The sequence below is a fragment of the Osmerus eperlanus genome, chromosome 15, assembly GCF_963692335.1.
Source record: "Osmerus eperlanus chromosome 15, fOsmEpe2.1, whole genome shotgun sequence".
Taxonomy (NCBI): Eukaryota; Metazoa; Chordata; class Actinopteri; order Osmeriformes; family Osmeridae; genus Osmerus; species Osmerus eperlanus.
Genome location: NC_085032.1, coordinates 6,978,098 through 6,994,659, shown reverse-complemented (window position 1 = coordinate 6,994,659; position 16,562 = coordinate 6,978,098). Strand labels below are relative to the sequence as shown.

General features: G+C 47.0%; 3 protein-coding genes across 3 annotated transcripts; 1 reads left to right on the top strand and 2 right to left on the bottom strand.

Moving 5' to 3' along the window:
- Positions 1 to 828: 828 nt before the first annotated feature.
- lipib (lipase, member Ib) lies at positions 829 to 5,582 on the bottom strand. The gene is made up of 10 exons (XM_062479762.1): positions 5,107 to 5,582; positions 3,465 to 3,853; positions 3,245 to 3,353; positions 2,951 to 3,052; positions 2,717 to 2,806; positions 2,461 to 2,628; positions 2,193 to 2,282; positions 1,975 to 2,083; positions 1,541 to 1,714; positions 829 to 1,452 (listed from the first exon to the last, which is right to left on the bottom strand). Exons 1-10 carry the CDS (start codon positions 5,156 to 5,158, stop codon positions 1,368 to 1,370), a joined length of 1,368 nt encoding a protein of 455 aa, XP_062335746.1. The 5' UTR covers positions 5,159 to 5,582; the 3' UTR covers positions 829 to 1,367.
- Positions 5,583 to 7,789: 2,207 nt separating this feature from the next.
- LOC134034817 (stomatin-like) lies at positions 7,790 to 10,142 on the bottom strand. Its single transcript, XM_062479451.1, has 7 exons — positions 9,679 to 10,142; positions 9,480 to 9,589; positions 9,307 to 9,379; positions 9,093 to 9,175; positions 8,796 to 8,999; positions 8,518 to 8,652; positions 7,790 to 8,071 (listed from the first exon to the last, which is right to left on the bottom strand). The coding sequence occupies exons 1-7, from the start codon at positions 9,749 to 9,751 to the stop codon at positions 7,877 to 7,879; spliced, it is 873 nt and encodes a 290-aa protein (XP_062335435.1). The 5' UTR covers positions 9,752 to 10,142; the 3' UTR covers positions 7,790 to 7,876.
- A 173-nt stretch (positions 10,143 to 10,315) lies between these two features.
- si:ch73-264p11.1 (uncharacterized protein LOC100000923 homolog) lies at positions 10,316 to 12,401 on the top strand. Its single transcript, XM_062479759.1, has 4 exons — positions 10,316 to 10,508; positions 10,869 to 10,932; positions 11,055 to 11,223; positions 11,621 to 12,401. The coding sequence occupies exons 1-4, from the start codon at positions 10,369 to 10,371 to the stop codon at positions 11,662 to 11,664; spliced, it is 417 nt and encodes a 138-aa protein (XP_062335743.1). The 5' UTR covers positions 10,316 to 10,368; the 3' UTR covers positions 11,665 to 12,401.
- Positions 12,402 to 16,562: the final 4,161 nt, after the last annotated feature.

The window sequence follows — 16,562 nt, the reverse complement described above, 5'->3', positions numbered from 1 at the left end:
AGGAATTACACAGCGGATGTGAAAAATAATTCTTTAATCAGGTCTCAGGGAATACAAAATCAAGAAATCCAGTCTGGGAAAATAAAACTAAAATATGTAGCCGCTCTAGGCTAACCCCAAAACAAGGGCAAACAAACTGTATACTCCAGGATACAGTTTGCAGGTTTTAATGGAGAGACCAACAGGTGAAAAGGATAAAAGTAATCAGGTCATAATCAGCTACTGTGACTACACACATACACACACACACAGATGGGGAAGGAGGATTAGCCTGGAGTCATGACAACGTTGTGTTAGGACCAGGCCGGCACACTTAGTGGTCAAGAAACCTGTCAGGTCACTGCAGGGCAGAAGCAATCTGACTAAACCACCAGCTGGCGAATCTAGTCACCTTGGTGACCATGAAGAGTCCCTGTAACTGATACTATACAGGGACCTTTGTTGTGTACTGTGCAGCTGTATAAACTTGGATGTATATAAGCAGTCATTAACAATATTTAAAATGAAAGAGTCCTATAGAAAAAGGGCCAATTAGTTCCTACATTAGAGATCAAGTGCCATAGGAAAAGTGTTTTTGTTAAATCATCTGTTAGTCTTACAAGCATGCTGAACCTACCTGGACTTACAAAACATTTGAGAGTTTTGAGATGATTTGAGAGTTACTTCTGTTGCTTATGAAAGGGACAAACAAACAGGCAAAATAGAAACATGCAGGCAATCATGGATAATGAACACACGGTGCATTTATTTTATAAACAAAATAAGGTAGAAATACAAAAATGCTTACAAAAAATCCACACTGCAATACTGTCTGACCAATACAGAATGACCACTTTCAAGCTTTTACACTGCTCTATTTGATCCCGATTACAACATCAGTTTTAACTACAAACCGCAATCTTTATTATTTCAGTTATAAGTGCTTATAGCTTCTGAATGCACCTAGTCAAACGTAATAGCAGCTCCACCAAACAACATAAGGCACAGAGAGAGAGAGAGAGAGAGGAATCTCACTATGTCAAAGTCCCATGTGACATAATCCCAGCAGGGCAGCAGTGTTGATCATCTAAATCGTTATCTTGTCACTGCCCGTGTGAAGGAAGTGTTTACTATGATGGGGCTTTTCCTGCTAAAGAAATAACACTTTTGTTCACTTGTACATTATCAGAAGTTTCTATGTTTTTCCTGGTTCCATCCTGCCATGTACTGATTCCAGATTGAATGTCCTCAGCAGTCTTTACGGTGTAGCCCCTGGATCTCTGAGTATGAATGGGAGACCCCGTAGGAATTTGTTTTGGGCCTTGTGACGGTACATCTCTACAGGCTGTGGGTGAGTGTGTGTGTGTGAGAGAGACAGAACTCAGATGTCAGAGCCGAGGGTCGCAGGGCAGTGGACGGAACGACACCTCCATGTTCTCTTCCAAGATGACGTCATAGCGGCACATCGATGGCCTGAGGGGAGGAGAGAGATTTGTGAGTAGACACTGTAGCCTTCAATGTTTGCATAGTCCCTGTGTGTGTGTGTGTGCGCGTGTCTCACCTGTCAGGGCGATCCAGGGGTGAGAGACGGATGCGCAGGAGGCGGAGTTTGTAGCGAGGGCCGATCACGTTGCCGGTAGCGATGCGCAGGGAGATCTTCTGAACGGGCTGCAGGTCCTCATCGAACTGGGCCAGCAAACGGGTGGATGTGTACTGCTCCAGCCTGAACAGCTTACTGAACACAGCAGAGAGGAGAGAGGGGAGTTTGTACCGGGGAGGAGGAGGGAGAGACAAGATAAACAGGAGGATAGGTATGTAGAGGGGGAGGAGGACTGGAAGAGACAGGAAGGAGAGTTTGTGACAGAGGGACAGACTGGGAGAGAGAGAAAGTGAGTGAGAGAGTGAGAGAGAGTGAGAGTGAGAGAGAGTGAGAGTGAGAGAGAGAGGGAGGGAGGGAGGGAGGGAGGAGAGGGAGAGGGTCAGTGAGGGACTCACTGTTCGATGCGGGCCTCTGTGAAGTTTCTCCCACTGTGGATTCTGAGGATGATGACCCCCCAGCGAAGGTACTGGTTCCAGGTCACCATGTCAACCCTGTAGCTCGCCTCTGCACACACAGGACACAGGTCATATTACACACACCTGCCTGGATCTTATATCATTTAGTTTAGTGGTCGGAAGTAAGATATTGGTAGGGGCTGGAGAAAGAGACTCACTGCTATAGGGTAATGTGGCTGTGGTGCTGAAGTAAGCCTTGGTCTGGCCCAATCGTAGCAGGGTATCTCTCCATCTGCTGACATCATAACCTGTGAGAGTACAAGTTGAGGAACTGTGCGCTTCAATGTGCTACATGTTGTTCACTCTCAAGCCACAAATATACACATAGAAAAAGAAGACTTATGAAAATGGGAAGTGCAGTGTGTTGAGAACATTTTTGTTTATATTTGGACTGTTAATTTTCACATATTCACATCATGCACACACCAAGCTTTGGGCAAGGGTGGGGTTTAAACGCTTCACACTGCAGGCACCTCCCATCCAGGAAGTCAGAGTAGGATGTGCAGGGGTAGCCTGTGAGGTTGCAGGTGCGGTTGAGAGCGCACAGGAACAGGAACATTGACCGCTGGTGGTCACACACAAAATAAGACTTTCCTGGGGGAAACAAGGGAGCAGGGAGTGAGTGAGTGTTTGTGTGAGTGTGAGTGTGTGTGTGTGTGTGTGTATGTGAGTGTTTATTCACCGGAGAAGATGGTCTTAGGACAGCCAGGCTGGTCTACACCTCCATTGGCGTAGTAGTCGATGTGGCCGTGAGCCCCACTAAGTCCAAACGCTGTGTCCACAAACAGTACAGAGCCAGGTCACTCCACACAAGTGTATTTTATACACATTTCAGATCAACAACCTTGAAGTACAGCTTGTTTACACGCTTAATAATACACAGACAAAATAGTCCACACGCACACACAGTGCTCACAGTTCATGTCGGTGTGGAGGACGTCTACAAACATGGCGTCGGAGGGGTCCAGTCTCTCGTCGGGCTGCGCTCCAGTGAACATGGGTCCTGCTGGGTCCAGACCTGATGGGGAGGGAGCAAGGGAGTGAGGGAGCGAGCGAGCGAGGTGAGTTGTTTCTTCTCCATACCTCATTTGAAGTTTGTATTGTGTTTGTTGTTACCACCCGCCCTCTCTCCCTGTCTCTCTCTCCCCCTCTATTTCCATTCATCTTTCTCTCTCTTTTTTGTTTGAATGAAAATGTATTTCTTACTCACCTGTGATGCGGCCAATCTTTCCCTTCAGGTTGGACCCTACGTACCCCGCCAGGTGCGCTCCCAGACTAACACCGATCAGGTGCACCGAGTCCAGCGACGCCCCCTCCTCCTGAACACACACCCACAGCGGCCCGTTAGCGCAGAGAACAACACCGCCTCACTCGTGCTCCCACAACACCCACTCAAACCCACCCCCTCCTCTCCTCCTCTCCCCACCCACCTGCATGTTGACGATGAAGCCCGTGAGGTTGTTGGCAGCCTGGCGGGTGTTCGCCACGGCGGTGAAGTAGTTGAGGTTGGCGGCACCGCGGTTCCAGTCCACCACCACCACGTTCATATCCTCCTGCTCCGCCAGCAGGCGCACGATGTGGTCCACCCAGATAGGGGGGGCTCCGGTGGGCCGGTAGCCGTGGATGACGAAGGCGGTGGGCAGGGAGAGGTTGAGGAAGGGCTGGGAGGACAGGTGGTGGTGGCTGAGCTCCCGGCCACAGTAGAGGTTGGACCGGGTGTACAGGAGCAGGCGCACGTCCAGAATGGTGCCCATGAACGACTCATGGAAGTACAGGTCTGTGAAGTTGTCACATGGCTCGCCCCTCCCACTCTCCTGACCTGGAGGGGAGGGTCATCATAGGCTCAGAGGTCAATATCCTTTAACATGAATACCATAATTTACCAAACGTAAAGATGGACTCTCATTCATTGCACATGATTGACTAAAAAGGGCAGGCAGACTTGCTAGACACACACAAATTGGGAGATGTCAAAGGATAAGGTTTATTTTGCGTTGTCCTTTCTTCTATCATCACGAGTCTCAACCATCTTCTGAACTGTAACTTCCTCAAATTGAGATGGAAAGTGGATGCATTTGTCTAAGACTCTAGCCTTTTACCCAGACTTGGGGGATAAACAAGGAGTTCATTAAACAGGTGTGCGCTGTTTTTTTAAGGTGCATATCGTCATGGGTGTTAGCGCGTCCTCGTCCATTACTGTTTACAACGTTAGCTCTACTTGGTTGGCGTTTCCTTTTCAGCGTGAGAAATGCAAGGTCTGACGTGAGAGTGTGTGAACTGGTTGAAATGCGTGTGTCTCACGGCCAATGCATGGTAGTTGGCAGCCCTATCCCCGTCAACATGGCAAACTGTCAAGACACAGTGGGCCAGCTGGTTGTGGGGGTTTTAGCTTATAGGAAATATCGTACTGTCTGAGTCACATGACTCATCAACTAGACAAACTTTCGCGGTTACATGTCAGCCGTTTGCGCTGCATGCGTAGCATCGGCTTCGGAGCTGCGCAGAGGCATCAGACTCGCTGGCTTTAGAGGTGATCAATGCTCTGTAATTAGCGCTCACAAACCTCAACCGCTCACAATTGGATCATGCTGCTATAAAAAAAGAAGCTCATCCCATCATGCTCCATCCCTGCCCCAATCACAAGTGGTGATTAGCGCTTATGGTTGTCAGTCACACTGGGTGGTTGGGGGATCAATCCCCCCCACCCCCGTTTACCTGTGTGTGTTTACATGTACAGTGTGTGAACATGAGCGTGTGTGTCTGTAAGTCCAGACAGAAAGCTATACGTTTGGAATGAGCGTACAAAAGCGGCCTAAAGTAAAAGCAGATGTGAGAACATTCATGATGTTTCTGTGCTTTTTTGGGCTTTCTGCGGTCACACACGCAAACACACAAACTTACTGACATAGGATTGCTGTCACTGCAGTTCAGACGCTGAACGGAAACAAGTGAACTCTAGTAATGTTTCCTGTCCTGAAACCCCAGATCGCTCATGCACACACACACACACACCTCACCAAAGACAGATGACAACATACACACACACAATTTGGCACACAGATGTGCTCTTACCTTTACAAAGCACAAGTAGGACCACCAGACACAGCAGTCTCCGGGGTGTCATCCTCACAGAGAGAAGGACGAGGGAAACAGAGGAGGTAGAGAGAGAGAGAGAAAGACAGAACACCAGCCAAAGTTTGTCTGGGAGAACAGAGGCTGTGAAGTAAGTAAGGCAAGGATAGGGAGAGAGGGAGGGAGGGAGGATGAGAGAAGGGGAGGAGACCAGAGAAGACCAGGGTTCCCTCTGAGCTTACAGGGGAGAGATTGATGGACAGGGAAAGATTGAGCCAGAGGGAGTGTTGAGCAGGAGACACACACACAGAGAGACGTCAGGAGACACACACAGAGAGACGTCAGGACACACACACAGAGAGACGTCAGGAGACACACACAGAGAGAGACGTCAGGAGACACACACAGAGAGACGTCAGGAGACACACACACAGAGAGACGTCAGGACACACACACACAGAGAGAGACGTCAGGAGACACACACACACAGAGAGACGTCAGGAGACACACACACAGAGAGACGTCAGGAGACACACACAGAGAGACGTCAGGAGACACACACACAGAGAGACGTCAGGAGACACACACACAGAGAGACGTCAGGAGACACACACAGAGAGACGTCAGGAGACACACACAGAGAGACGTCAGGAGACACACACACAGAGACGTCAGGACACACACACACAGAGACGTCAGGAGACACACACACAGAGACGTCAGGAGACACACACACGGAGGAGGGAAGAAGAGAGAGCGGCACGTTTAGGTGACTTGAGTGGGATGGAGAAGAGCCCATACAACCACGACGAACGTTTACAAAACACAACACCGACCTAAACACACTGCCATTGCAACACACACCATTGACCACCCCCCCACACACACACGCACACACACAATACAAGAGGAAGAAATGGCACAAGTAGTAAATGGATGTTTGCAAAATAAATATTTAACAAGACACAAAATGAAAACCTCCTAAATAATGTTCTGCAGTAGTGCAGTATAGTTTCTGTTTCCAAGCAGTAAGAGGAACCTTAAATACAGGCTTGTTCACCGCTATAAGCAGGAGCCACATGGACAACGGTTATTATTAGCTTCCAATTATCCAGCCCAGCCCTGCCAAGCAAGCCTTTCACCTACTGCCTGACTGACTGACTGCATTAAATGTATAGCATGGAGTTTAAATACATATAATCTTTACCCACAGCAAAGGGCAGTGGCATCAAACAGTTCAAATGTTTCCAGTGCGCTCCAGGGTGTGTATGAGTGTCTGTACGTGTGTGTGTGTGTGTTCAGGGGTCTGGTGGCCAGCTCCACTGTCCTCAGCATTGGGATAGACGGTGCACGCAGTTGATCCAGCAGACAGAAAGAGGTGATAAAGAGGTCACAATGTTCTACCAGGATTAAAGAGCTTAACCCCTCTCTCTCTCCCTCTCCCAGACCACGCCCCCAGTCACCATCTGACCACAGGACTGGATAAGAGAGAGGAGACTTGGGATTGGAGGAGAAAGATGACAGAACTCTCATGTGTGTCTATGTGTGTGTTCCTCCTCTGTCCCCTACTCCATAGTAGTAGGGGACAGAGGACCTAGCAGAGACCACCATGTAGAGGCAGGGTCAGGGGGGTGTTGTGTCTGATGCTTTCTTTCTGTGTCCTGTTAGTGTAGAGGTCACACCTTTCACACACACCCACACACACATATTCAGCCGTCTCCTGGTTTGAACCGTTCGAAACGAGGCCAGGTGAGGGTGAGAGATGATTATGTACATTTCCCCCTTCTGCCATTAGTCTCGTCAGCTGATCAGATAGCCAGAGTCAAAGCCTTGGCCTAAAAACATGAATCCTCTGAAAACAATAGCACTGGAGATAACTATTATGACTGAGGTAAGATATTTGTAGTTATATCCCGCTTATTTTTGTAGAGTAAGAGCTTTTTGGAGTATCAATGTATGTTATCAGGTGGGACCTTTCAGTAAGTGTAAGAAAAACATTAGTATTCTGTTAGACAGGCACCTGTTTACCTCAAGATCAGCAAAGAAGGTTGAACTGTGTATACTATGATCATGGGGAAGTTATTAGTATCAAGGTATTTTACTATACATTACTTTTAAGGTCATTTAAGAAAGATATGAGCGTTATGGGGGAGGTTAAATGGCTGAGCAGTTAGGGAATCGGGCTATTAATCAGCTGACGTTGTGTCCTTGGGCAAGGCACTTCACCCTACTTGCCTCAGGGGCAATGTCCCTGTACTTACTGTAAGTCGCTCTGGATAAGAGCGTCTGTCTGGTAAATGACTAAATGTAATGTAAATGTTATAGCAGACAGGAAATAATATTTTGTGGGTGACCATCTTGGAGTGTGGTTTAGTCAGTTTCCGGCTGCTGTTCTGAACACACAAGGTTAGGTTTATGGTTCTACCAGGCCTCTGTGTGTTTGCATGTGTGAAGCAGAATGGAACACTTAACAAGTGTTCCATTAGAATGGAATTCTAAAATGGCAAAATAAAATCCAGTAAGTTAACTTTAAATATGTTAAACATATTTCCATTTCGACAAATATGCATTATACAAACCAACAAATCATCAGTAGCATATACAGTATTATTTATACAAGTTCTGTATTCAGTCCAAACACTTTAGAAATACAGTTCAATTCCACAGACCATGACCCCTGACAGAAATGATATAACACAGTTTAGCCACCACTTCGCGGACGGAGCCAGTTTGTGGCACCTCGTAGACGCGGCTGAGCCGTCGTGACGACTCAGGGGGTTCCGCGGAGGAGCGATCCCAGCAGGTCACAGGGAATAGGGACCACCAGGGTGGAGGTGTGGTCTGTGACCACGGAGGTGACAGACTGCAGGTACCGCAGCTCCAGGGCAACTGGGGAGGACGACATCAATAACCCCGCCTCCCTCAGGAAGCGAGACGCCTCCACCTCTCCTTCAGCCAAGATCAGCTGACACACACAGACACACACACACAGTGATCCACAGACACACACAGGGTTTAGTGAGCTATCAATGAGCTACAATTATTAATACTACGTCCATGCTTATACCACACACCCACACCATGCAACAACATTGCATGACCTGCTAGTACATCCAGTACAGCTGAACATGTCATGTCTTCATGTAGCAGATGCTTCATCCTAAGCAAAGTACAGGTAGCCTCTAACCCTGAGCTAAAGCCCTCCCCAACATGGCTGGAGAGACACGTGGGTGGATGAGCCAGACAGCAGAAGGAAAGAAAATCTCTTCGGGTGGTGGACACAGTGTTCCGCTCAGACGCGACGACACAAACATGCGAGCTACAAAGCTGCCAGGACCGAAGATGACAGCACATGACGGAATGCACAGCCAGGATGTGACAAGGACAGTGTCTGTGTGCGTGTGGGGGTACCTTAGCACGGGCCTCCCTCACAGCCTCCGCCTCGGCCGCCATGCTCCTCTGCAGACCGGGGGGGAGGCTGACGTCTCTCAGCTCCACCCTCTCCACCTGCACCCCCCATCTCTCAGACGTGGCGGAGAGCAGCTCCTGAAACAGGAACGCTCGTTTACACAAGAGACACGCCTACCACTCCCGCTGGGAAATAATGCTGAGAGGTCAGAGTGTCGCACACAACCAACTCGTGGACGACACTCCTGAACACACACATACACACACTGAAATACACTTACTTCTATTTGATGTGAGACCTTCCCTCGCTGTGTGACTGCGTCTGTCAGTGTGTGTGTGCCCAGAGTAGCCCTGAGTGTGACCTGTGCCAGGGTGTGTGTGGCCAAGTTGGCATCTGCCACCTGTGTCACCCACAGAGCAGGTTCAACCACACGGTAGAACATCACAGCGTCCACTTTTAACGGCACCCAATCGGCGGTCAGCACCTGGACAGGGGCGGGACATGATCACGGACAGACCTATCAGAGATGGGATGTCAGTGTGGGACAGAGGCCTCAGTGTGTCAGCATAATACAGACCTCTTGTGGTGGGATGTTGAACGAGACTGTTCTCAGGTCTACTTTTTGGATGGTGTCCAACCAGGGAATGATCCAGAAGAGTCCTGCACGGGAGAGAGATCCCTGTCATTTGCCGTTAGACTCCTAACTTTGCAGGCGCTGTGCTCTGAACACCGGGGATTTGTTTAGGAGAAACGGGAATGCCAAGATTAGAGAATTGAAATCACGTACGCACCCGGTCCTTTGGCCTGTCCCTTAATGACACGTCCCAAACGGAACACGACAGCTCTTTCATACTCCTGGACCACCTGGAGAAGAAAGAATCCCAACTTAAAACACACATACAGAAATATAGGTATGCCCACGCTAATATACTGTAGGCTACAGCGTTTATTGTTCTGACCTGACCTTCACACAGCTCCAAACGGACACGGGAAAGGTAGCGAGGATGAGGAGGAGCGAGAGAAAAGTCAGGATTGTCCCGCAAATGTGCAAACCGCCATCGTGAAGCTTTTCGGCTAATGGGAATGGACAAGCACACGTTAGCATATATTATATTGTACACCCGAATTATGAATACATATCAAACAGTTAATCGTGCACTTACCTGGCTCCGAATCAAGGTGGCGGGATCTTGCGCCATCCTGCACATCAACTCCTACCCTGTTTCGGTCTGGCATCACTCGCCTCTTGAATTAGTTCGTATTCACCACTTATTGGGGATAATTCAACCGTTGGGCTGTTTACTACGAACTAGCGTGCCCGTTTTCCATGACCAAGCGCGTGACTCATGGCCCATGAGTCATGGGCACCAATTACTCTAGCTTACTCACTTTACTTAGCCAATACAATGGGCTTTAGCGAGGAACGCGTCAAGTCTCTTATCATGCTGTAATATCGCTTTACGCCGGTACGGTTTGTTGCAAAGTAGATTATTTGTGTGCAAGAATAACTGAAGAGTAAATGCAGCAAAAATGCTATAGCTTAATTTAGTGACACTTGTAACAAAAGAACCAGTTACTCACTCGTGGGTGAAGTCCTTCAAGCGTCACGGGTATCATTGTAAAATGCATGTTCGCGCACGCACGCACGCACGCACACACACACACACAGACATAGTTTCCTGTGTCAGAACTGTGGCCGGAGTCGGTGGTACTTTTGTTCAGCATGTAAGTGTTAAGTGTTTGTAGGAGCGGAGAAGAAAAGTGAAGCTAATAGGTCGTAAGAAGCTGAGAACAACAGCAGTTGGGTCTACTGGCTGAAGGCATAAGTGTGACAGCCCTGTTGGGTTGATACCATGGCAGCATCCTTGCCGGCGTACCACGGGGCAATTAGCAAGCTGGAAGGTGAGAATCTGCTGAGCAGAAAGGGCAAGGAAGGAACCTACCTCATCAGAGACAGTGAGACCATACAGGGAGCCATGTGTCTCTGTGTGTAGTAAGTATACACCTCCGCCTCCCCCAGTCTTTATCTCTATATCTCTTTATCTTTATAAACATTTTTAAAACATTTATATTATGTTTGATTCAGCACTAGTCATGCAGCTTTCATTGTAATTGATTTATATCAGATTGGTATGTTTTGTACTTAATTTTAGTTTTGTACACCCAGATGCCTCCAAACTTGAAAGCATCAATCATTTAAAAATAGCAGAATACCCCCAAACAACCAGGAACTTCACAGAATATTTTTGCTGTTAACATCCAGTGTTGCATCATGCAGAAATTGCAACCAGTATGAGCATGTCGCTGTCTAAGGACATAAAGAACCACTGTTTTGCCCTGTTTGTTAATGCAGCAAACAGAAGATGGTGTATACCTACAGACTACTTCAGACACACAATGGTTACTTCACTCTTCAGGTACTCACACACACACGAACACACACACACACACAAGCACACACATGCAGTTGAAGTGAATTGCAGGCACGTACTGTCATACCAAGCCAACCACCTCACTGACTCAGTTCCCCTCCCTGAAGGCTGCAGCCGGAGTGGAGGAGAAGTTCTTTAAGACCATGACAGATTTAATCAGGCATTACAAAAGGAGGAACCAGGGACTGGCTGTTCATCTTCGTCACTCAGTCAAGAGGAAAACTGTGCTTCAACTTCCGGCTGCCGTAGTACCAGACGAAGATAAGGATTATGAGAGTACGTAAGCGACACACTGTTGCAAACACATTTTGAGGTTGTTCGTAATTTGCGTGAAGTTAAAAGTATAGGGACACTCTAATCAGAAATCTTAGTCTTTCGTTGTAGTTTTGAAACGTGCAAACATGTGCAGATGCAAGTGTGCACCAACCCACACACACACACATAAAATGATTCAGTCACAAACAAGTCACTCAAAGGTCATACGGAAACCAATATGAGATTCATAAGAAACAACAGTGTACAAATATAGCCCAGTCCTATCTTCTTTAACCTGTCCCAGTGACGTTGAAAATAGCTCAACACTTCTTATTTGGTTCTTGTTTCTCACTGTCCTAACAAAGGAAACAAACTTTCTTTTCTCCTCTTTACTTCTACTGTTTCCTTTATTGTGAAGACATCCCTGATTCAGAAGACTATGTTGATGTCCTGCCTTCCTGACCAGCCCACCTGGAAGATCTGTTTGAAGAAACCCAACTTGGTTCTGGTCTTTGTGTCCTTAATGGAGCTACTGACCATACCCAACTGACCAAATGCCAAGAGAGTATGAGTATCACAGTGTTTGTGCTGAAACCGTATTGTCTTTTTTGTGACTTTGACAGTTTTGTTTGTTTCTTGCTTATATTCAGAGGATTGCAGATAGTTTCATTTAAATGTTTATAGACACCTGTAAAAATATATTTTCAAAATGTAACCTAGGGAGGTTACACATGTAACCCCCCCTTTTATGTTCAAAACATTTTGTCACCATGTTTTCACACCTTTACCTTCATGCAGGCCAGTTTGCTTTCAGTTTGCTCTTCAAGTATGATTAAGTAACCTATGGCTCAAGTTGGTTAATTTTCATTATCTACAGTGTAGGAGTCTCTTAGTAATGTTGATTAGTGAGCTGCCTACGCCTTATAAAAAAACAGAGCTGTGTGAAAAAATATTAGGATATGTATCTTGCCATAGTTCATACCACATTTTCCATGATGTACATGGTCTAATGACGGAGGCAGTGAGCCTGTAGTTGCTTTCAGTCAAATCACAGATGTTCTTGCGAATCGCAGTTCGTCCCCTTTAGTTCAAACGGTAAACTGATTAAAGTGTTAATTTTTAAATAATGAACCCTGTTGTTTAGAAACATAATTATGTTAGTTTCCTGTGGTTTAATGCATATTGCCTAAGAGCACCCTCTGCTGACGTATTTAGTGGGCATGTGGATTGCCCAACAAATGGAGTAGCATGAACCTGCAGAGCCGGAGAGCTGCAGTTTGTACAACCGTACAACAGTACATTTATGAATATTATGTTAACTGCTTTTACAACATTTTGTCAGAAAACGCCATGCCTTATTAAGTTTAAACTGACCTTTTGTTGCAGCTGACAGTAATAGATTATGTTCAGACATAGATCAGACTAGTTAACAATATAACCAGCTAGAAAATCGTTTCATCATATTTGAAAATTACTTTTTTATTTATTGAGTGGGAGTAGTTAGAAGTGGGAGGAGTTAGAAATGGGGAGGAGTTAGCTGGAAGGTGTGACGCTGCAGACGGGGTCCTGGGTCTTAACAGGGGTCGACATCTGACCCTGAATGGGCACCAGAACCTGGCTCCGCCTCTTCCTGTCCTGAGTTAAGCTGCTGGACCCTCCGCTCGTGGTTAACCACAGCGGCAGAAGAGTCCGTCTGCTCTGGGGTCGCCTCTCCCTCCAACACGGCCTCTGCTTGAGACAGCTGAACGTGGAAATCCCTGATCCTGCTTTGTATCTGGTCATTCAGCCTGAGGGCGACCAGCAGAGCCTGGGCCTTAGCGCTGGGCCCTCCTGCTGTTTGGGAAAGGGCCTGGATGTCATTCAGAAAGGCCTCGGTGATCGCCGTAGCCTCCCGTTTCGGGTTGTTCATGTCACTGGATGTAAACATTGTGTAAACACAGTCTGCTTTACTAGCATACTCACAGAAGGGCAGGTTTCCCCATCACATGAGGGTGTGTGAGTGTTTCCCTGAAGACTTTTTTGTTCTCCCAAAACCGAAAGTTATTGGCAGAGTCCACCACAAACACCAGGCCATGGCACCGGTGGTAATAATCTGCCCACAGGGTCCTGAGACCAGGATCCCCGGGCAGGTCCAGCAGGGTCACCTGGTAGCCTGCCACAGGCATCTCTACCTCAGAGACACCAGAAGACTCCATCTCTGCCTTAGAGACACCAGCAGAGGCTCTCTGTCTCTGCTCTGCTGGTGTGCGCCGCGCAGGAGAAACCCAAGTCAGTCAGCGCACTGGTGCTGTTTACACATGCTGGAAAGGGACTGTCAATCAGTTTAGTAACCTGTAATCATTCGTAAGTAATGAGTAAAGAGTAATGACGTCTTTCCCGCGCCGTCAAGTCCAACCACTGACAAAGTCACTTTCCTCTTTTGAAACAACCTAAAAAATGTATAAAAGAAAAAGTTATGTATACAATAACAATAGGCCTAAATAGTGAAATTAAAACACATTTGTGACCTATTATCGACCAATCAAGCTCTCCAACGTTCCCGACCGATCAAGACCGTTTCTTCTGTTAATTTGTTAAAGAAGATTTTGCTGCAGTAACAAAAGTTAACTCATCAATATCACACCTCATTTTGCATGTATACCAAACTGCAGCCTAGTCTAACTTTGACATTTAAATTAATAAACAAGCTCTCAACTATAAGTTTAGTAGAATAGCTTTTTCAGTTTTCAAGCCGGACTGTTTTGATCTAGGTGACTAGTACCTACATCTCAAATGCTGTGACAACGTTTTTTTACTTGTATCTACATTTTCGTCAAATTCCTGACGAGTGTCTCGAGAGCTAGCCCGGACGATAACAGGTCCCCCATATGCTAAACGTGAATGTAGTAGCTTTCATCTAGGAATGAAAGCTAGGACAGTATCCTCCTCACCTGTCAGGTAGACTGCTGCAGCCGCATCCCATCGTGCTACTCGTTCAATCAGGTTCCAAAACGATAGTGAGCTCCGCCGCTTAACTGCCGGAATTTATAGAGTTGAGAGCCATTGTGACGTCATAGAACACGTTGATCCAGGACAGGATCGAGACAGGCTTGTTGCTAAACAACCTTTATGACATCATATGACATGGTGTGTAGGGCCGGCCCTATAGGGTTTTAAGGGCCCTAAACAAAAACAGTGTAGGGGGCCCTTTGATTGGCAAAAACATTTTTTCACTAATGTTTTGGGGGGCCCCCGAACCGATTATGTGTGTGTGAGTGTGTGTTTGAGAGAGTGTGTGTGAGTGAGTGTGTGTGGACTCTTTCCTGTCCCAGATGGACTCTCTCTAGCAGTGCAGGCTGTCAAACTTCTGCTTGGTCACAGAGTTGTTGAAGTTCATGGAAAGAACACACAGCTTGCCTGCCTTGGACAACTACAACCTGCAGAGACACACACACACACCTAATGACTTCCTTATTTTGAACATGACAAATTATGACATCAACTACATTGTTATTTATATAGCTATTTCTACATGATATGTCATAGATGGCCCAAGATCAACACATATAACCAACCTAAACCCTCAAGGAATTATTATACAACAATAATGCAATTCCAATGTTTGGCCACTAGACAGCAACATGACCACGTCAGATCATGAAGGCAGACAGGGAGAGGACAGACTGCCGTTTAACCTGAATTGTGTGTATGTGTGTGCGTGTGTCACCCACCTGTGGATGCCAGTGACGCTCTCCTCTACGATGCCCTTGATATTCTTGAACATTTTTAGTCATTTGTTTGTTTGTTTTGACATGTTGAAGTATTTCTGGTAGATCCAGTGAGTGAGGTCTCCCCCGTCATCCAGGACCTGCAAGAGGACCCACGGGCACCGCAGCCTCTCGCCTCCCTGGGCATCTCTCCACCTCACCTAGGCCCCACCTGGGGGTCCACCACACCTGGGTGCAGTCACACTAAAACCCTAACCGGCCAATGCTACAGGCTGGGGTTAGGTTTGGAGGGAAGTCAGGGTTCGGATGTGGAGTGGTTGTGGTTGTTGGGGACGCACCAGGTTGTGCTGCCAGCCCTCCAGGCTGACACAGTGGTCGATGCACCACCAGAAATCATCCTCAGATTCACTCTTCAAGGCAAACACGAGAGAGAGAGAGAGAGGGGGGGGGGGAGGGAGGGAGGGAGAGAGAGAGAGAGAGAGAGAGAGAGAGAGAGAGAGGGAGGGAGAGAGAGAGAGAGAGAGAGAGAGAGAGAGAGAGAGAGAGAGAGAGAGAGAGAGAGAGAGAGAGAGAAAGGAGAGGGAGAGAAGGAGAGGGAGAGAGAGGTAGACATGGAGGGGGAGTGGAAGAGATGTGTCTCAATTCAATCTCACACAGGACATAGAAGCAAACTGTGTTTTGTGTGCTTATGCACAGTACTTCAACACTAGTGGGCTTCTGCACTTTTGTAGGACTAGTTGTCTTTGACTTTGAGCCCCAGTGGGTGGCAACCAGCAATGACAAACCTGAAAGGCATATAAATCACGTCATGTTATGTCATTAGAAGGGGGCAGGGAACTGGGCCTCCCCAGTTGAGCCCAGGGGTAGGTGGGGGAGAGACAGACAGGAAGGGGAAATAAAAGCACAAACAAAACAAGAATACAGAAAAGAGAGATAGATGATGGAGAAAAAATGACTGTCTGATTGTCACTCAACAGTCCGTCAGCAGACACAGTTTGAAAGACACACACACAGACAGACACACTACAGCTAGACACTCTGTGTGTGTCTGTGATAAGAGGGGTTAATGAACAGAGAACAGAGCCCTTTGTGGAGACTTGGCACTGAGGAAATGGGAGTAATGGAAAATATCAGGTTGGGAGGATAGGAACATTTCTATTTGGCCTTCTAACTCCCTTCTGGTGTTCAGCTCTCAGTGAGCCAGCAGACAGGAGGGAGACTGGTATATTCAAAGACACACTGACTTCGGTTTTCACAGAGCTTAGTAAAGCTCACTCAGGACTTACCTCTGGAAGAGCAGGATGGCGATGATGATGATGATGAGCACTATCTACGGTGTAAGAGTTGTCTCTTAGTAATGTGGATTAGTGAGCTGCCTACACCTAATAAAAAACTGAGCTGTGTGAAAAATATTAGGATATGTATCTTGCCATAGTTCATTCCACATTCCCCATGATGTACAGGGTCTAAGGACGGAGGCATCGAGCCTGTAGTTGCTTTCAGTCAAATTACAGATGTTTTTGCGAATCGCAGTTCGTCCCCTTTAGTTCATACGGTAAACTGATTCAAGCGTGAATTTTTAAATAATCAACCCTGTTGTTTGGAAAAATAATTCTGTCGTGACATTTAACTTATACAAATATTTTTCAGGGG

What these genes read in the sequence shown, in the direction of transcription:
- si:ch73-264p11.1 (XM_062479759.1), top strand. Translation starts at nt 10,369, where the DNA reads ATGGCAGCATCCTTGCCGGCGTACCACGGGGCAATTAGCAAGCTGGAA. An exon ending in GCCATGTGTCTCTGTGTGTA is followed by an intron (nt 10,509 to 10,868) that starts GTAAGTATACAC and finishes TTGTTAATGCAG; the next exon opens with CAAACAGAAGATGGTGTATA. An exon ending in CGAAGATAAGGATTATGAGA is followed by an intron (nt 11,224 to 11,620) that starts GTACGTAAGCGA and finishes TTTATTGTGAAG; the next exon opens with ACATCCCTGATTCAGAAGAC.
- LOC134034817 (XM_062479451.1), bottom strand. Translation starts at nt 9,751, where the DNA reads ATGCCAGACCGAAACAGGGTAGGAGTTGATGTGCAGGATGGCGCAAGA. An exon ending in CCACCTTGATTCGGAGCCAG is followed by an intron (nt 9,590 to 9,678) that starts GTAAGTGCACGA and finishes CATTCCCATTAG; the next exon opens with CCGAAAAGCTTCACGATGGC. An exon ending in AGGTCTCACATCAAATAGAA is followed by an intron (nt 8,653 to 8,795) that starts GTAAGTGTATTT and finishes TTCCTGTTTCAG; the next exon opens with GAGCTGCTCTCCGCCACGTC.
- lipib (XM_062479762.1), bottom strand. Translation starts at nt 5,158, where the DNA reads ATGACACCCCGGAGACTGCTGTGTCTGGTGGTCCTACTTGTGCTTTGT. An exon ending in GCTTCATCGTCAACATGCAG is followed by an intron (nt 3,354 to 3,464) that starts GTGGGTGGGGAG and finishes GTGTGTGTTCAG; the next exon opens with GAGGAGGGGGCGTCGCTGGA. An exon ending in CCACCCTTGCCCAAAGCTTG is followed by an intron (nt 2,283 to 2,460) that starts GTGTGTGCATGA and finishes GTACTCTCACAG; the next exon opens with GTTATGATGTCAGCAGATGG.